Below are 13,948 nucleotides of genomic sequence, written 5' to 3'. Positions count from 1 at the left end.
GCTCTGTAGTGAGTTTGATAAATTAGCACAGAGTCCAGGGGTACTTTTGGGTGGGAGAGAAATACTAGAAAAAGACTGGGGGGGGTGTTTATTTTTATTTGCGCATAGGATTGGAAAATCTTAAAGAATTCACCCATTAAATTGAATATTTGACTTTATGATTTTTAAATGTAAAAATAGACACACCTCCTAGTATATGTATAAACATCACGCATCAGACACAGATTTTTGTTTCCACCTCCAGACTGTGTTCTATATCTTACTTTGTCCTCAGGAGAAGAGATTGCAGTGCCTCTCATTCAGTGGTGTTAAAGAACGGGAATGGCTGATGGAATCTCTTATTCGTTACATTAAAGTGATTGGGGGCCCTCCAGGAAGAGAGGGCCTCTTAGTTGGTCTAAAGAATGGTCAGGTAACACATCATGTCTGCTATGTGTCTTTCACTGCAAATTAAATGTGTTCTGTGCTCTTAGAGGGACACCTTAGGAGCAGTAGGCTCTTTTACAACCTAGAATTTTGACAGTTTCATTTTGGGATTAAAAATTAATTACTTCTGTCTTTCACATGCTCTGACAGTAAAATTCATACAAATATGTTTAACTATGTCTAGAAGTCTGTGAGTTGTTATATCAACTGACAAAAATGGAGTTGTTGGTGCAGAGATCAGGTTTGCCTTTAGTGGGGGTTGGAGGGTGTACACATCTCCTGATGAGCACCTGTGAGGATGTGGCTGCTCTCCAGGTGTGGGTGCTGTGTTTCACAAGCTGGAAGTGTCCAGCTGGAGCCCAGAGGTACTGGTAGCAAGGAAGTTGAGATGCTGTGTGTCTTCTGTATGTTGTATATTCCTGTATTAATGAAATTGTGTAACTAGTGGAGAATCCAGGATGCATGGCATCTGATATATAGACTTGTGACCTAGAGCGTGTTGTAGCAGCCGGTCTACAAGAGACCTCAGGCTGGAAGCACTTCCCTTGTTTTACTGCAGATTTTCTCTGGAAAAGCTTCACACTTCAGCACTGAAGTTCTCACCCCGTGCTGTTTGCAGTGCTAGGGACAGAGATGTGTGCAGTGACTTTGTTTGTGCCTAGATCCTGAAGATCTTTGTGGACAATGCTCTGGCCATCGTACTGCTGAAGCAGTCCACGGCCGTGCGCTGCCTGGACATGAGCGCGTCCCGCAGCAAGCTGGCCGTGGTGGACGAGAACGACACCTGCCTGGTCTATGACATCCACACCAAGGAGCTGCTGTTCCAGGTGAAAACTGACTCTCAAAAGCAGGGCAGGACATCCCAAAAGTGTTGCTGTGCAAAAATTCTTGTAACTCATTTAAGCTATAAATCACATCTTGTAGCATTTAACTGCGTTCTATTTATGAAAACCACCCTCTCAGAGATGGTGCAGTGGGAATGAGAAGACAGGAAATCTGTGTGAGCAACAGCTGAATAAAGAGCTCTTAGACATGTGACCTTTTCAGTTCAATTTAGAGCTCTGCCCTGTTTCCCTCTGAAGCATTACAGTTAATGAGCATTTTAGTTTTATCATTAGTACGAACAGAATTAAAGCCTAAACATCTTTGTTCGTTGGGTATTCATAGGCTATAAAAGGAATCATGATAATGCTCTCTTCATTGGCAGTTTAGCAGTCACTTATTAATGTTGATTAAATGTTTTCAGAACACACTGGATAGCAAGGCTGGAGTGCTGCAAATACAGGGTCTGCAACTTCCTGTGTGTAATGGGCTGAGAAATGATCAATTAAATGTGCTAACTAGTATGTTATTGTGGAATTTGGTATTATGTTCTATAGATTGATTGTAGAGATCACTAATAATTATACATAAAAGGCAAGACTTATAGCTGAGTATTAAAACGTATTAAAAATTAAATAATATAAAAATTAAATATAAAAATAATAAAATTAATACATTCATATAAATTAAACATTAAAATTATAAAAATATAAAAATTAAAATATGTCCCTATGAATCTGTTTAGGAATATTCTAGGCTTTAGGATATTGCAAACTTGAATAGTTGGGGGGTGTGTACACACCAGGCTGTGGTGGGTCAAGTACTCAAGCTGAAGGAAGCATGTTCCTTGGCAAGGATGTGATTGCTCCAGTTGTAATCCTGAGATGTTCTGCTCATTAGGAACCCAATGCTAATAGTGTGGCCTGGAATACCCAGTGTGAGGACATGCTTTGCTTTTCTGGAGGGGGTTACCTCAATATCAAAGCTAGCAACTTCCCTGTCCACCAGCAAAAACTGCAAGGCTTTGTTGTGGGTTACAATGGCTCCAAGATCTTCTGCCTTCATGTTTTCTCTATGTCAGCAGTTGAAGTTCCGCAGGTAATCCTTTAATCTCATTAAGTGTTGCTTTATATCTCATAAACATGAATGTTTAACAAGTGAAGAGGCTTTTCTGAGATTTGCTTGTATTTCATTACTAAAATGATTGCACTTCACACTTTCCTCGTTGTTAAGTTCTATTGTGTGATCTATTTTATTTTTGTTTCTTTGGCATTAATTAACTAACTTCCTTTTTGCTGTTGGTAACTGTTGTTTCTGACTCTCCCTTTCTACTTGCAAATGTGCATAATCTAGTGTAGTGCAGGCCTTACCTCCTGCAGGATTTTTACTGTGTTCTCTCTGTATAGCTTTTCCCCATTGTAATTTCATTTTTCTTGACTACATCAAATACTGTTTCATTGTTGCTTCATCTAGATGTCTTTAGGCAATATTTAAATGGAATATTTTAGTCTGAGTGTATACTACCTGTGTGGTCTTTATTTTCAAAATTTAGGGATTGCCTTCCATAAAATGCTGTTTTCTCTGTCATGGGATGCAATGAAAGTCTGATTATCAGATATGATAATGATCACCCAAGAATGTTGTTCTGTATGTGTACAAAACTGAGATGTTTAATCTCTGGGTAGCTTGTAATAAATATATATAAGAATATATACTTTTTTCCCAATGTATGTAGAGAATGTCAGTAATGTATCTCAGCACTGTGCTTTCTGATACATGTTTTTTCTCTGACAATCCTCAGTCTGCACCCATGTACCAATATCTGGAACGGAAAATGTTTAAGGAAGCCTATCAGATTGCATGTTTGGGAGTGACTGATGCTGACTGGAGAGAGCTGGCCATGGAAGCCCTGGAAGGGCTGGAGTTTGAAACTGCTAAAAAGGTCAAGTGTTTATTTACCCGTTTAGCAGAAAGCTTGGGTTTGATATTTATACAGATGTGTGTGTATGTGTTTAATGCATGTCTTACTACTGGAATACAAGTGGTGTTCCTGTCTCGCTTGTCTCTAGTGTGTCTCCTTCCACAAACACACCAATCATTTGTTACAAACTCAGGATTTCGAGACGAGGCTTTGAACAGAAATCTAGTGTATCTCTGCAGATGAATGCCATGTTGTAAATCAAAGTTTTGGCTGGAAAGGAGATGGTTTCAGCTGGAGGGTGCGTTCAGGGTTTGGGGAGCAGGGCTGGGAGCTGCTCAGCAGTGCCCACCGGGTGGCAGCAGAGGAGCTCACCTGGCTCCCCCCTTCCCCAGGGCTGCACACCTGCCCTTTCCCCACAGATATTTAATATTGCCTCAGTACTGGTGTGAAGGTTGCCTATTCTTTGTTATCTGCCCATTGAGGTCAGAAGTGAAGGCAGTGGAGATGGGATAGGGTCATTTCAGTCCTTTGGTGTGGCATGCCTTGCTTTGGGAGTGGTCTGTGAATGGGCAGTAGACTGAAGAACTGAGTTTTCCCTGGCTTAAATTACTTCACTATTTTCTTTCACCACCTTTTCTCAAGTAAGAGAGAGCAAACTGAGTTCAATGTCATGAATATTGTATGAAAGACAAAACATTCTAAAAATATCCTGAGAATGGTCTGTAATGATAGGCATCTTTTAATAACAGGTTTTTTTTTAAAAAAAAGGAAATTAAATGCTTTATTTTTCTTCTTTTTTTTTTTCTTAAGTGGAGGCATCAGAATAATTCCAGATTCATGGATGGCTTTATGCAAATAGATACGTTTAAAAAGAAGTTTTCAGAGCCTCCTTGGAATTTTAAAGTAGTGCCCTCTTAGAATTAGAGCGGATTAATTCAAACAAAAGCAGCTTCTTGACATTAAAGGCTCTGATAGTTCCTAGTCCAATCCGATGTAAGCAGAATATTCTGTGCCCTCTTACATATTAGTTTGGTTGGAAGTCGTGAATGTGCAGCCCAAAGAGTTAAATTTCTGTTTTGTGATGCATGTCAGGAATAAGTGCTGAGCTACTGCAACTTGCACGTGACTTTGCCACTTGAGACTTTGGGTTGCACATTTATCTCCGTTTGCAAAGATATTACGCTGTCTTATACTTTTATCTTATCGTCTTCTTACTTCCTTTCCTCTCTCTGAGCTCCTTTCATGCTGGATTTTCGGAATGGTTTAAAAACTAGGAGCATATGCAGTAGGCTCTGACAATAGGATCAGTTATGTGCCCTTCTTTGTAACAGTTTCCTGAAATTCCCTTTCACGTCAAATGGAGAAGCTATAAAATAACCAGAAGAAAAGCATGTAACATTTTAGTTGACACTGTATTTCTTGGGGGCCTGAGAGGCTCCCACTCCCTGCAGTGCTGCTCGTGGTTTGGGTGTACCTTGTCTCCTTTCCTGTCACCTACACAAACCCAAACCCAGCAGACTTCTGACTGTCCTTTTTCATTAAAACAGCTTGATTCATGCACAATAATATTTGAGCTTTTCTGGGTTTTCAAATTAATGCCTTTTACTCTTTTTTCTAAATTATTTTCAATAGGCATTTACCAGGGTCCGAGACCTTCGATATTTAGAACTGATCAGCAGCATAGAGGTAAGCCAGTGCTCAAGGGAGTGTGTTTTCTTAAACTTACCATTGTGCCAAAATCAGTGCTTTCTGGTTTTGGAAGGACTTTTGTTTGGATAGTGCTTCTGACTGTTGGAGATGTATTTGAAGTGAAAAATCCTGATTAGTAGAGGTGACTCAAGCTCTAACCATGGGATTGGAACTTTGTGGACCAGAATGTAGGTGTTGGATGAGAACTTCTGAAATTGTCTTCAGGAGAACTGGAAAAACATTCAATATTCAATTAATAATTGGTAGAATACACTACTGTGCTGACAGAGCTTAGTACAGAATACTTCATAAACATGAGTTCATTAAGCCTTTCCCTACCCCCTGGAGGTAGGTAATTACTATTATCTCCTCCTTGCAGAGACAGAAACAGGCCCAGAGAAATGAAATGACAAACTCAGGGTCTCATGACAAGTCTGTGACAACTGGAAATAGAATTTGGGATTCCATGCTTCTATACTGTGCTCTAATCACTCCTTCCTATTCTTTTCACACTTCTTGATATAATTTCACTCAACAATAACTGTCTGTCATGAGCACTTGAAAATACACTCATCACCCTTGTCCTTCTGCAGAGATGGCAAGATAATGCTTAAAGATCTGCTGGGAGATGGCATAAAGGGAATTCCTCTTCCTTGTGTTAATTAGATTTACACCTTCTCTTAAAAGATACAATCCTTGTCTTCATGTCTGCAGAGCTGTCCTGCTGCTGTCAAAATACCAGCTGGTTGCAGTGAACTTTTCTCTAACACAGGATAAAGGTCTGCATTAAGAGACCCTTTTTCTGTTGGTTTTCTTTTTTTTTTCTTTCTAAGAGCATAGATATGTGAGAGCATTCTCTCACCAGCCGTAACCTTTCTTTTCCACATTTGCTTCTCCAGATCTGCATTTATTGAGGATATTCTGGATTTGTCATGTTATATTCTGTTTAATAAGAAAGAATCCCCCTAAAAATAGGCATAAACTTACTTTCACACTTCCTGAAAATGCTCCTTGTGCAGTGAGTTCTACATCCCCACTTACTCTAGCCTGCAGTGGATTGGATTCCTTTTAGGGCTTGTAGGGTGTAACTAAACAGATATATTCCATTAATGCCATGGTTTTCTCTCAGTAATGACACTTTGCCTTTCCTAATTTATGACAAAGAAAGCTATTGCCTATGCCTATATGGCAAGATTCTCTGGAGTCTTCAAAAAAGTGTGTAACGAGTCCTCTGATTGTTCATTTGACCAAATTTTTGGAAGGAACTTTGAGCACCAGCTCAGTGTCAGCCCGGTCAGTAAGTGTGACCAGGGAGTGATGGCTGAGCCCCTTTGGCAGCAGAGGATTGAATTTGGATGCTCATGGAATGCTTTTCCCCTTGCATGCAGTTTTCTTTGAATTCAGCTCTGTGTCCATGCAGTGTGGGCTAACTGCAGCAATGATTTTATCCAGGCAGGATAGTGGTGTGTGTCCAGTACCCAGGATAAAGCACACACATGGAAACACACACACGTGTGTGCAAACCTGTCCTGGGCCACTCACAGTGAGAGTTCTGCTGCAGTTGGATTGGTGAAGGATTTCTCCATGGCTCTGCACACATGAGGGTTTCTCCATGGCTCTGCACTAATGCTGGTCCCTGCCCAGGCAGTCAGAGCAAGCAGTTCTGGGTACCAGGAGATCATGTACAGGTGCTCTGGAAGTGGCTGGTGCTGACCCAAATCCATGAGCTCCTGCATGTGGGGACAGTGGAGGTGTCACTGGTTTGGATTCAGAGGCAGGCTAACATACTTTCTGAATCTACTTCTTGCTGGCAGTTACCCTCCTGTTTGCCATCCCACCTGCACATATTGTTAATTTAGCCAAATTATATGCTGGTGAGCTTGTAGGGAGAAAATGAGGAGCCCATCAGATGCCTTTTTTAAAATAGACTGGCATAATGATAGCATGTGTTCATTTTCCTGTGTGAAATCAAGAGAAGTGACTTTTCATCGCTTTGGTTTGTATAGTGACATTTAATTTTGCTCTTCATAATTTTAATTAAGAAGGGATTTAATTCTTTAATTATAAATTCACTAGAAATATAGGAGAGGCATAATTACCCTATCCTGTTACAGGTTTTAAATTATTTACAGTTAAAATCTAAGCCTGAAGACATAATTCCTCAAAGGCTATTTCTCACCTAGGTCCTGTCCATCTAGAATATTTTCTGCATCTCTCTTCAGTTTGGTTTTTTATTTTTCTGCAAAAGGACCGGAAAAAGCACGGAGAGAACAACAACGACCTGTTCCTGGCAGATGTTTATGCCTACCAGGGAAAATTCCAGGAGGCAGCAAAGCTGTACAAGAGGAGTGGCCATGAAAACCTGGCCCTGGAGATGTACTCGGACCTGCGCATGTTCGACCACGCGAAGGTAGGACCTGGCACCTGGACCCTGAAAGGCAGAAATATTGATGTAACTGTTTCCAAAGTGTCATCCTACAAAAGGTTTGGAAGAGGTGTGGGCTTTGAATTCCAATTTTATTTTCTCAGGTATTTGTTTGGAGGTGACTTGGCTTATAAGGGGAAAAGTGTCTCTGGCCTGGGGGCAATTCAGAGCTTGTCAGGGAATTCTCTTGGCGCCCCACCAGTGACTCTTGTGATTACATAGTATTATCCATAGCTGTTTTCCTTCTTTCAAAGCTAAAAATTTTGGGTTTGTGACTCCCTTTTCTCCATTATCTCATTCACAAGTCCCTTTTTATTTGTTTTTCCTCCAGAGACCACAAGGTAGTACCCATGTTGTAATAAAAATGTATTTATGGGTTGGAGTAAGTCAGTTCTATATTGATGCATTTTAAAACCATGTAATATGCTAACCTAGAATATTTTTGTTTACTACAGAATTTCTTCCAAAGATGTAATGTCTTGGATTTTTTAAAATTCAGTTTCCATGTAGGAATAAATTGAATATAATTCTAAAAAGTGATGGTTTTATATGGTGACAAGAAGCATTACTTGGCTTTTAAGTCTTCTGTGGTGTTTTCTTATCAAAATCCCTGAGAATGCATGCACTGTTTAGTCTCATTCATCACTCATCAGAGCCCTATTCTGCCCAATCCAGGACAAAGAATTCACCATGACATGCACAGAAACTCTTTAGCAGAGATTCCCCAAGCCGTGCTGCAGAGAGATCTTTTTCTTCCAAGAGCTCAACAGAAACATTTGGGGGCTTTGCTGATGTAAGCCCGACTTCCGCTATTTTTGGCTGATGAGCCTTTGTTAGCTTCAGTGTTTTGGCTCCTCTTGAACATAAATGTAATTCATACAGGAAAATGTTCCCATAAGTCTTTGTAAGAATCTTTTAGTTCTTGGCTGCAATCATGTCTAAATTTAACCAGTAGAGAGCAAGAGGTCTCATGTTTCCTATGCTTCAGAGTGACTCCAGGCAGAGAAATTCAAGGTGCTTCCTAAGGCAGCTTCTTGTGCAGGGAGTGCACAGGACAGAGAACATGCAACCCCCCTTGTCTGCCAGTTATTTATTCAAGGCAAGTTATTTTTGGGGGGGGGTATGTTTTTGTGTTGTTGTTTTCAGTGCTGCTGCTGGAATATTCGAAGAACCACAGAACCTTTGAGGTCTGGATGGGTCCAGACTGGAGACAGAGGTTGGGAGTCCTTTGATATTTGGTCACAGGCTCTGTATCACAGCACCAGATCACTAATTACTGGCAACTCACAAAAAGCTCTTTATACTGTGAGAAGCTGAGCTTAGCTTTTGATTTTGGGCTTATTTTGGTGACCTAAGCTGGAAAGCAAGTCATGGCAAAGAGATTGTTTGGCTTCACCCTTGAAGGGGTGGCTGAGTGGCTGCTCCTGCAGCAGGGCTGTGCTGCAGCAGGCAGGCTGGGCTCAGTTAGAGCTGGCACTGGTGGGGCAGTTCTGGCTGCAGCAGGGAGCTGCTGAATTGCACTGGTGAGGCAGGTCTGGTGTGGGGGTGCTCCCTGTAGAGGTTTTTGCCCATTTGTAGCTTGGGTTTTGGTTTTTTAAACATCAGTCAGAATTTGCCAGAAACACAGAGAATAGACAGTTTTCTACTCTTTTCCCACCTGTCATTTCTCCTCTGCTCTGATTTTTCTTTTGATAGAAGCTGTTTAATGGGCAGTAGCCTGTTCTGTTAACAGACAAAATTGCCCTTAATCTATCTTCTGGTGTTGAAGGGGGGTTTTATGTTTTTTTCCTGGCACATGATGTCAACAGATGTGAACCATATGGTGCCAGAGCTTTAGTATTGGCAGAAGAAGCTGAACTAACTATTAGAAATATTTCCAAAATGGTTGTCAACACAGGGTCCAGGCTTGGTGCTTGCATTCCTTCCACAAGTCCAAGCAGTGCTTCAGAGCACTCTCACTTTTGAACAGCTGTGGTTCTGTCCTTATAAAAGAACTTAATGGGTATATTTTTTACAATATCTTGTTTCCTGCAAAGACACTTGATAGTTGTTTCAACCTTCAGTTGATTTGTGTGGGGCATCCTGATGCCAGCATGTGATTAAGTGGATGTGCTGTTGTTAACTGAGTGTGGGCTGGGTCTGGGTTGTCTTTGAGAATGAATCCACCCCTGCTTGGCTTGCAGGAGAAAATCTGAAACTTGGAATTGATCTATTAGAGTTTTTTGATCTATTAGATTTTGTTTTGGGAAGGCCTGTTCCTGACAAGCTTGCAGAAATTGTAACTCATATCCTCAGAACCAGGCTTGGCAGAGAGCAGGAGGGACATCAGTGTTGCCTCTGAGGCACCTGCACTGTCCTTCTCCGGGCCTGGCCACAATCTCCTGCTTTGTTTTTTCACTTGAAAACTGTCTGGATGGGAGACTGGCCGTTGTTTCCTCCCATTCCTCCACGGGGCCTTGTTGATGAGCTGCTGAAGGCTGGCTCAGTCCATGTTGCTCTTCTTGGAGTATTTCTGTCCTTGGGAGGCATCATGATATTCATTTAAAAACCCTTTGTCTGTTTTAGAGTTTGGACTGTGATGGTGTTTGTGACCAGAAGGTAATGCACACTTTTGAATTGCACTGTTGCAGGAATTTCTGGGATCTGGAGATCCCAAAGACACAAAGATGCTGATAAAAAAGCAAGCAGACTGGGCCAAGGATATCAATGAACCCAAGGCAGCAGTGGAGATGTACCTCTCTGCTGGAGAGCACATGAAGGCCATCGAGATCAGCGGGGACCACGGCTGGGTGGACATGTGGGTTTCTTGTCACCTCAGGGATGATATGAGTGAGATATTATGAATTAATATTATGAATATAATAAGGCCAGATGTATTTGGTATCTGCCTTTATATCAGGTTGAGTATCTGAAACACATCTATGATTAAAAATGCTTTAAAAGTTACATTTGTTTAGAGGGTAGGGCCATAGATATGTTACAAAAACAAATGCATTGCAGCAGTGAAGAAGTGAAGCAGTGAAGCATGGGTTTATCTCCAATATGAGATTGTCTAAAATAGCCTGAATACCTTCAGAGTAATTATCACAGCAGTAATTGTTCCAGGTAGCCCATTGCTGATGTTCTCAGCTGTTTAGGATCATCACCTAGAGGGCAGAGAAGTTACCTGGAGCACAGAATCCTTAGAAGTTCTGTGGCCACTGCTGTCGCTGGTCATTCCTCATCTCTTTAGGTGGCACTTTGGGTCACTTGCTGAGCTGCCTTAAGATCTTGGCCAGGCCCCTCAGGCTGGCCTTGCCTCTGTTTTGCTGTGTGGCACAGGGTGATATTTATTCAGGAGCCCATTGCTCAGCAGGTGAGGGTTGGGAGCGTGTCCTGTGCCCTGAGTCATGCAGGACGTGTTCCCTCCTTCCCTCCTTCCCTCTGCACAGTCTGAGATATGGAGCTGAATGTGTGAGCAAAGAGGGGAGGAAGGGGGTTGAGTTTGCAAAAGCAAAAAGCTATTTGGAATGTTTACTGAAACTGTTTAAAGTGTTGCATGGTAGTACTATTAGGATGTTTATGAAATGTTAACTGATTAAAGGTGAAGTTATGACAATAATTAAAAGGCAAAGCACCAAGGCAGAATCTGAAACATCTGTCTTCTTTCTGCTGAGTCTAGGTTAATCGAAATTGCTCGAAAACTGGATAAAGCTGAGCGTGAGCCTTTGGCCAAATGTGCCTTCTATTTTAAGCAACTTGATAACCCTGGCTATGCTGCAGAAACCTACATGAAGGTTGGTGACCTGAAAGCACTGGTCCAGCTCCACGTGGAGACTCATCACTGGGAAGAAGTGAGTGTGGCCCTGATTTCTGTTTTGGAAACCACTGCTTTTATTGTCACTGGTTGCAACTAAACAGGGAGGCAAATGTCTGGCTGCCCCAGCAGTGTAGTGAGGGAGAGGGAGGGAGACTTCTGCAGAAGGATTCAGAGTATTTCAGTTATGTATATTCAGTTATTTCAGTGTATGCCAGCATGTGTTTGGTGGTGGTGTGGCTTTCTGAAAGTGAACCTAAACTGCATTTATAGTGTTACTTCAATTTCCTTAGAAAATGCATTCAGTAAAAATACAAATATTTTTTGTCTCTTGCTGGGAAATCTACTACATTTCCCAGATAATCACTTTCAAGTCTTTCTGTTTCAATATCAGTGTTATTATGCTAAGCTTCTTTTCTTTTGTTGTTGATTGCTTTTTATTTTAAAACACATAAGTTTCATACTGGAGAAAATATGGATTACACTGTCTATATGTTTCACTGTGAATTTTCTTAGAGCTGAAGGATTGATCCCATTGAATATTTTAAACCTTGTAACTGTTTAAACCATGCAATATTCTAAGAATGAGTTTTTTGTTTATGTCAGGCATTTACTTTGTGTGAAAAGCATCCTGAATTCAAAGATGAAGTCTATGTCCCTTATGCTCAGTGGCTGGCAGAGAGTGATCGATTTGAAGAAGCCCAGAAAGGTGAGAATGTCACTGACAGATCACTGCTCACTCCCTATTTACTCCATAGTTCTCCACCACATAATATGCAGACTCTGCCCTGGCCAATTTCTTATCAGTGGTATTCAAAACCAAATATAACCCATGTTTTCATGCTACTTTTAAAGTGACTGGAAATCTACTTATTTTACAGGAAAATGTGATGGATCTATCAAAAATTATGGCATCTAAATATAAGTCCTGATTTTCTATCTTGTATGTCTGAGTGTGGCACATAAGAGTTATTTGGCATTAAAAAAACCAACGTAATTTTTCCTTCTATTTAGCTAGTATTGGATTTGCACAAGCCAAATTTTCCTGTTTCTTTGAGGTTTTTGTGGGGTTTGTTTGGCTTATAAGAATCCATTTGAACAGAGCTGTGAACTTTCCATCTCAAGATGCAGTGCACAGAGAGCTGGAGAGGCAGGGAGCTGTTGGAGTGAGCTGTGTGTGCAGTGCCCTGGCTCAGGTGCAGTTCCAGGTGACAAGGACCTGCTGTCCCCTGAGCCAGCTGGGATCCGAGCCTGGCACTGCTTGGCTTAGGAGGGCCCAGCTGGGGAATGGGCTGGGCCTGAGCTGTGCACAGGGTGAGTTTGTGTGGCTTGGCACCAGGCTCTGAGCAGCTGGTTTGGGGCAGGGTGGTCGTTTGCCCTCCCTGAGTGCTGCTTAGAGACCCCATGGGCCCCACAAAGCTCCGTGCTGCTGGGGCTCAGCAAGTGTGGATCCCAGAACTGGATTTGCTGCAGGTCCTCATGGGACTGTTCTGGTCTTGGAACAGAATGTGAGGTCTGGTTCAAGCTGAGCTGGCTTCACTCAGGGGCAGCAGTGCTGTGGGGTTGGGATTTCTAGGGGTTGGTTCTCCCTCAGCCCCCTTTCTTTATAGGGAGACTGCATTGGCCAAATGCAGTTTGTCAAGTGAGAATTCAAGGTGTCACTTGGTGCATCAGAAAAGGAGATGTAGCATGAAAAACAAGGATGTAGTAGCTGTGCTCTTTTAAAGTATTCAGCACAATACTTTTAAAGTATTCATACACACCAGAGCACTAACTTCAAACAATTTATTGTAGTTTTGATTTTGAGTGAAGTTGTGATTTGCAGTATTTAGAGATCACTGTTGTTTGTACAGAGATCTAATCATCTCAGCATCTTCTCTCTTTTCTGTTTAAATAAACCCCAGCAACCAGTATTATACATACTCCTTGAGCTCAAGAGTTGCTGAGACAGTGTAAAAGCTTCAAAATACCTCCAGATTCTTCTCATGCTCCATTAGTGTCACTGTCAAGGAGGAAAATACCAGTGCATAATCCCTTTTATCCTGCCCTGGACAGTGTTTGATATGGGCTGAATAGACCGCTCCATTCCAAAGTGTTAATTTCCGTTAATTGATATAATGACCCTGTAAACCGCTCTTTGTTTTGGGCTGCAGCGTTTCACAAGGCAGGCCGGCAGAGAGAGGCCGTGCGGGTGCTGGAGCAGTTAACACACAACGCCGTGCTCGAAAGCCGATTTAACGACGCAGCCTATTATTACTGGATGCTTTCCATGCAGTGCTTAGACATAGCCCAAGGTGAGTCACCGGGAGGAAGTGTGTGTTTGTCACCTTATTGTGCACGTACACAAACAGCTCCTGCATTGTGATCGCGCTGCTGCAGCTGCTTCGCTGCTGGTGGTTTGCTTTGGGTTTTTGAATGCTGTGCATAGCTCGGGCTGAGCTATTTTTGTAGTCCCCTGTTTTTCCCATGTGCTAATTTAAAACAAATAAACAAACCAGCGACATCAGCAGGCATAAGGCTCCTTCTGAAGTCTGGCTGGGATGAAAATCGTGCCTCGTGGGACCATGTATCCTCCCGCACCTTCCCACCACACCCATTGCCTGCAGGGTTAACATGCTAGTAAATAGATGTTGGAGAGTGAGTTACCTCAAGTGTTTGAACATAGTTAGGGAGGTTACTAATTATTTCTGCCAGCAGGTAAAACTGATTGTTTGCTAGCTGTCATCTTGTCTCCCAAATGTCTGTCACTGGGAGAGAAGTGTTAATGGTTAATAGGTGTGGTTCAGTGATAATGAACACAGAAGGCTGGGAATGCTGCCTTTTCCTGGTGCTCTAAGTACCTTTGGTTTAGATCAGCTGATCTATCACC

General features: G+C 42.0%; 1 protein-coding gene across 2 annotated transcripts in view; it reads left to right on the top strand.

Moving 5' to 3' along the window:
• Positions 1 to 13,948, top strand: part of IFT122 (intraflagellar transport 122) — a 28,719-nt gene that overhangs the window by 7,615 nt on the left and 7,156 nt on the right. For both annotated transcript variants that reach the window (XM_033071576.1, XM_033071575.1), the window contains exons 12-21: positions 275 to 412; positions 1,089 to 1,253; positions 2,149 to 2,346; positions 3,050 to 3,190; positions 4,802 to 4,855; positions 7,107 to 7,268; positions 9,914 to 10,080; positions 10,945 to 11,116; positions 11,686 to 11,788; positions 13,233 to 13,373. In XM_033071576.1, coding sequence (XP_032927467.1) covers positions 275 to 412; positions 1,089 to 1,253; positions 2,149 to 2,346; positions 3,050 to 3,190; positions 4,802 to 4,855; positions 7,107 to 7,268; positions 9,914 to 10,080; positions 10,945 to 11,116; positions 11,686 to 11,788; positions 13,233 to 13,373 — 1,441 coding nt within the window. The remainder of the gene's footprint in view (positions 1 to 274; positions 413 to 1,088; positions 1,254 to 2,148; positions 2,347 to 3,049; positions 3,191 to 4,801; positions 4,856 to 7,106; positions 7,269 to 9,913; positions 10,081 to 10,944; positions 11,117 to 11,685; positions 11,789 to 13,232; positions 13,374 to 13,948) is intronic.

Source organism: Catharus ustulatus, chromosome 13, assembly GCF_009819885.2.
Source record: "Catharus ustulatus isolate bCatUst1 chromosome 13, bCatUst1.pri.v2, whole genome shotgun sequence".
In the NCBI taxonomy this organism is placed as follows: domain Eukaryota; kingdom Metazoa; phylum Chordata; class Aves; order Passeriformes; family Turdidae; genus Catharus; species Catharus ustulatus.
This window is presented reverse-complemented; position numbering and strand designations above follow the sequence as displayed.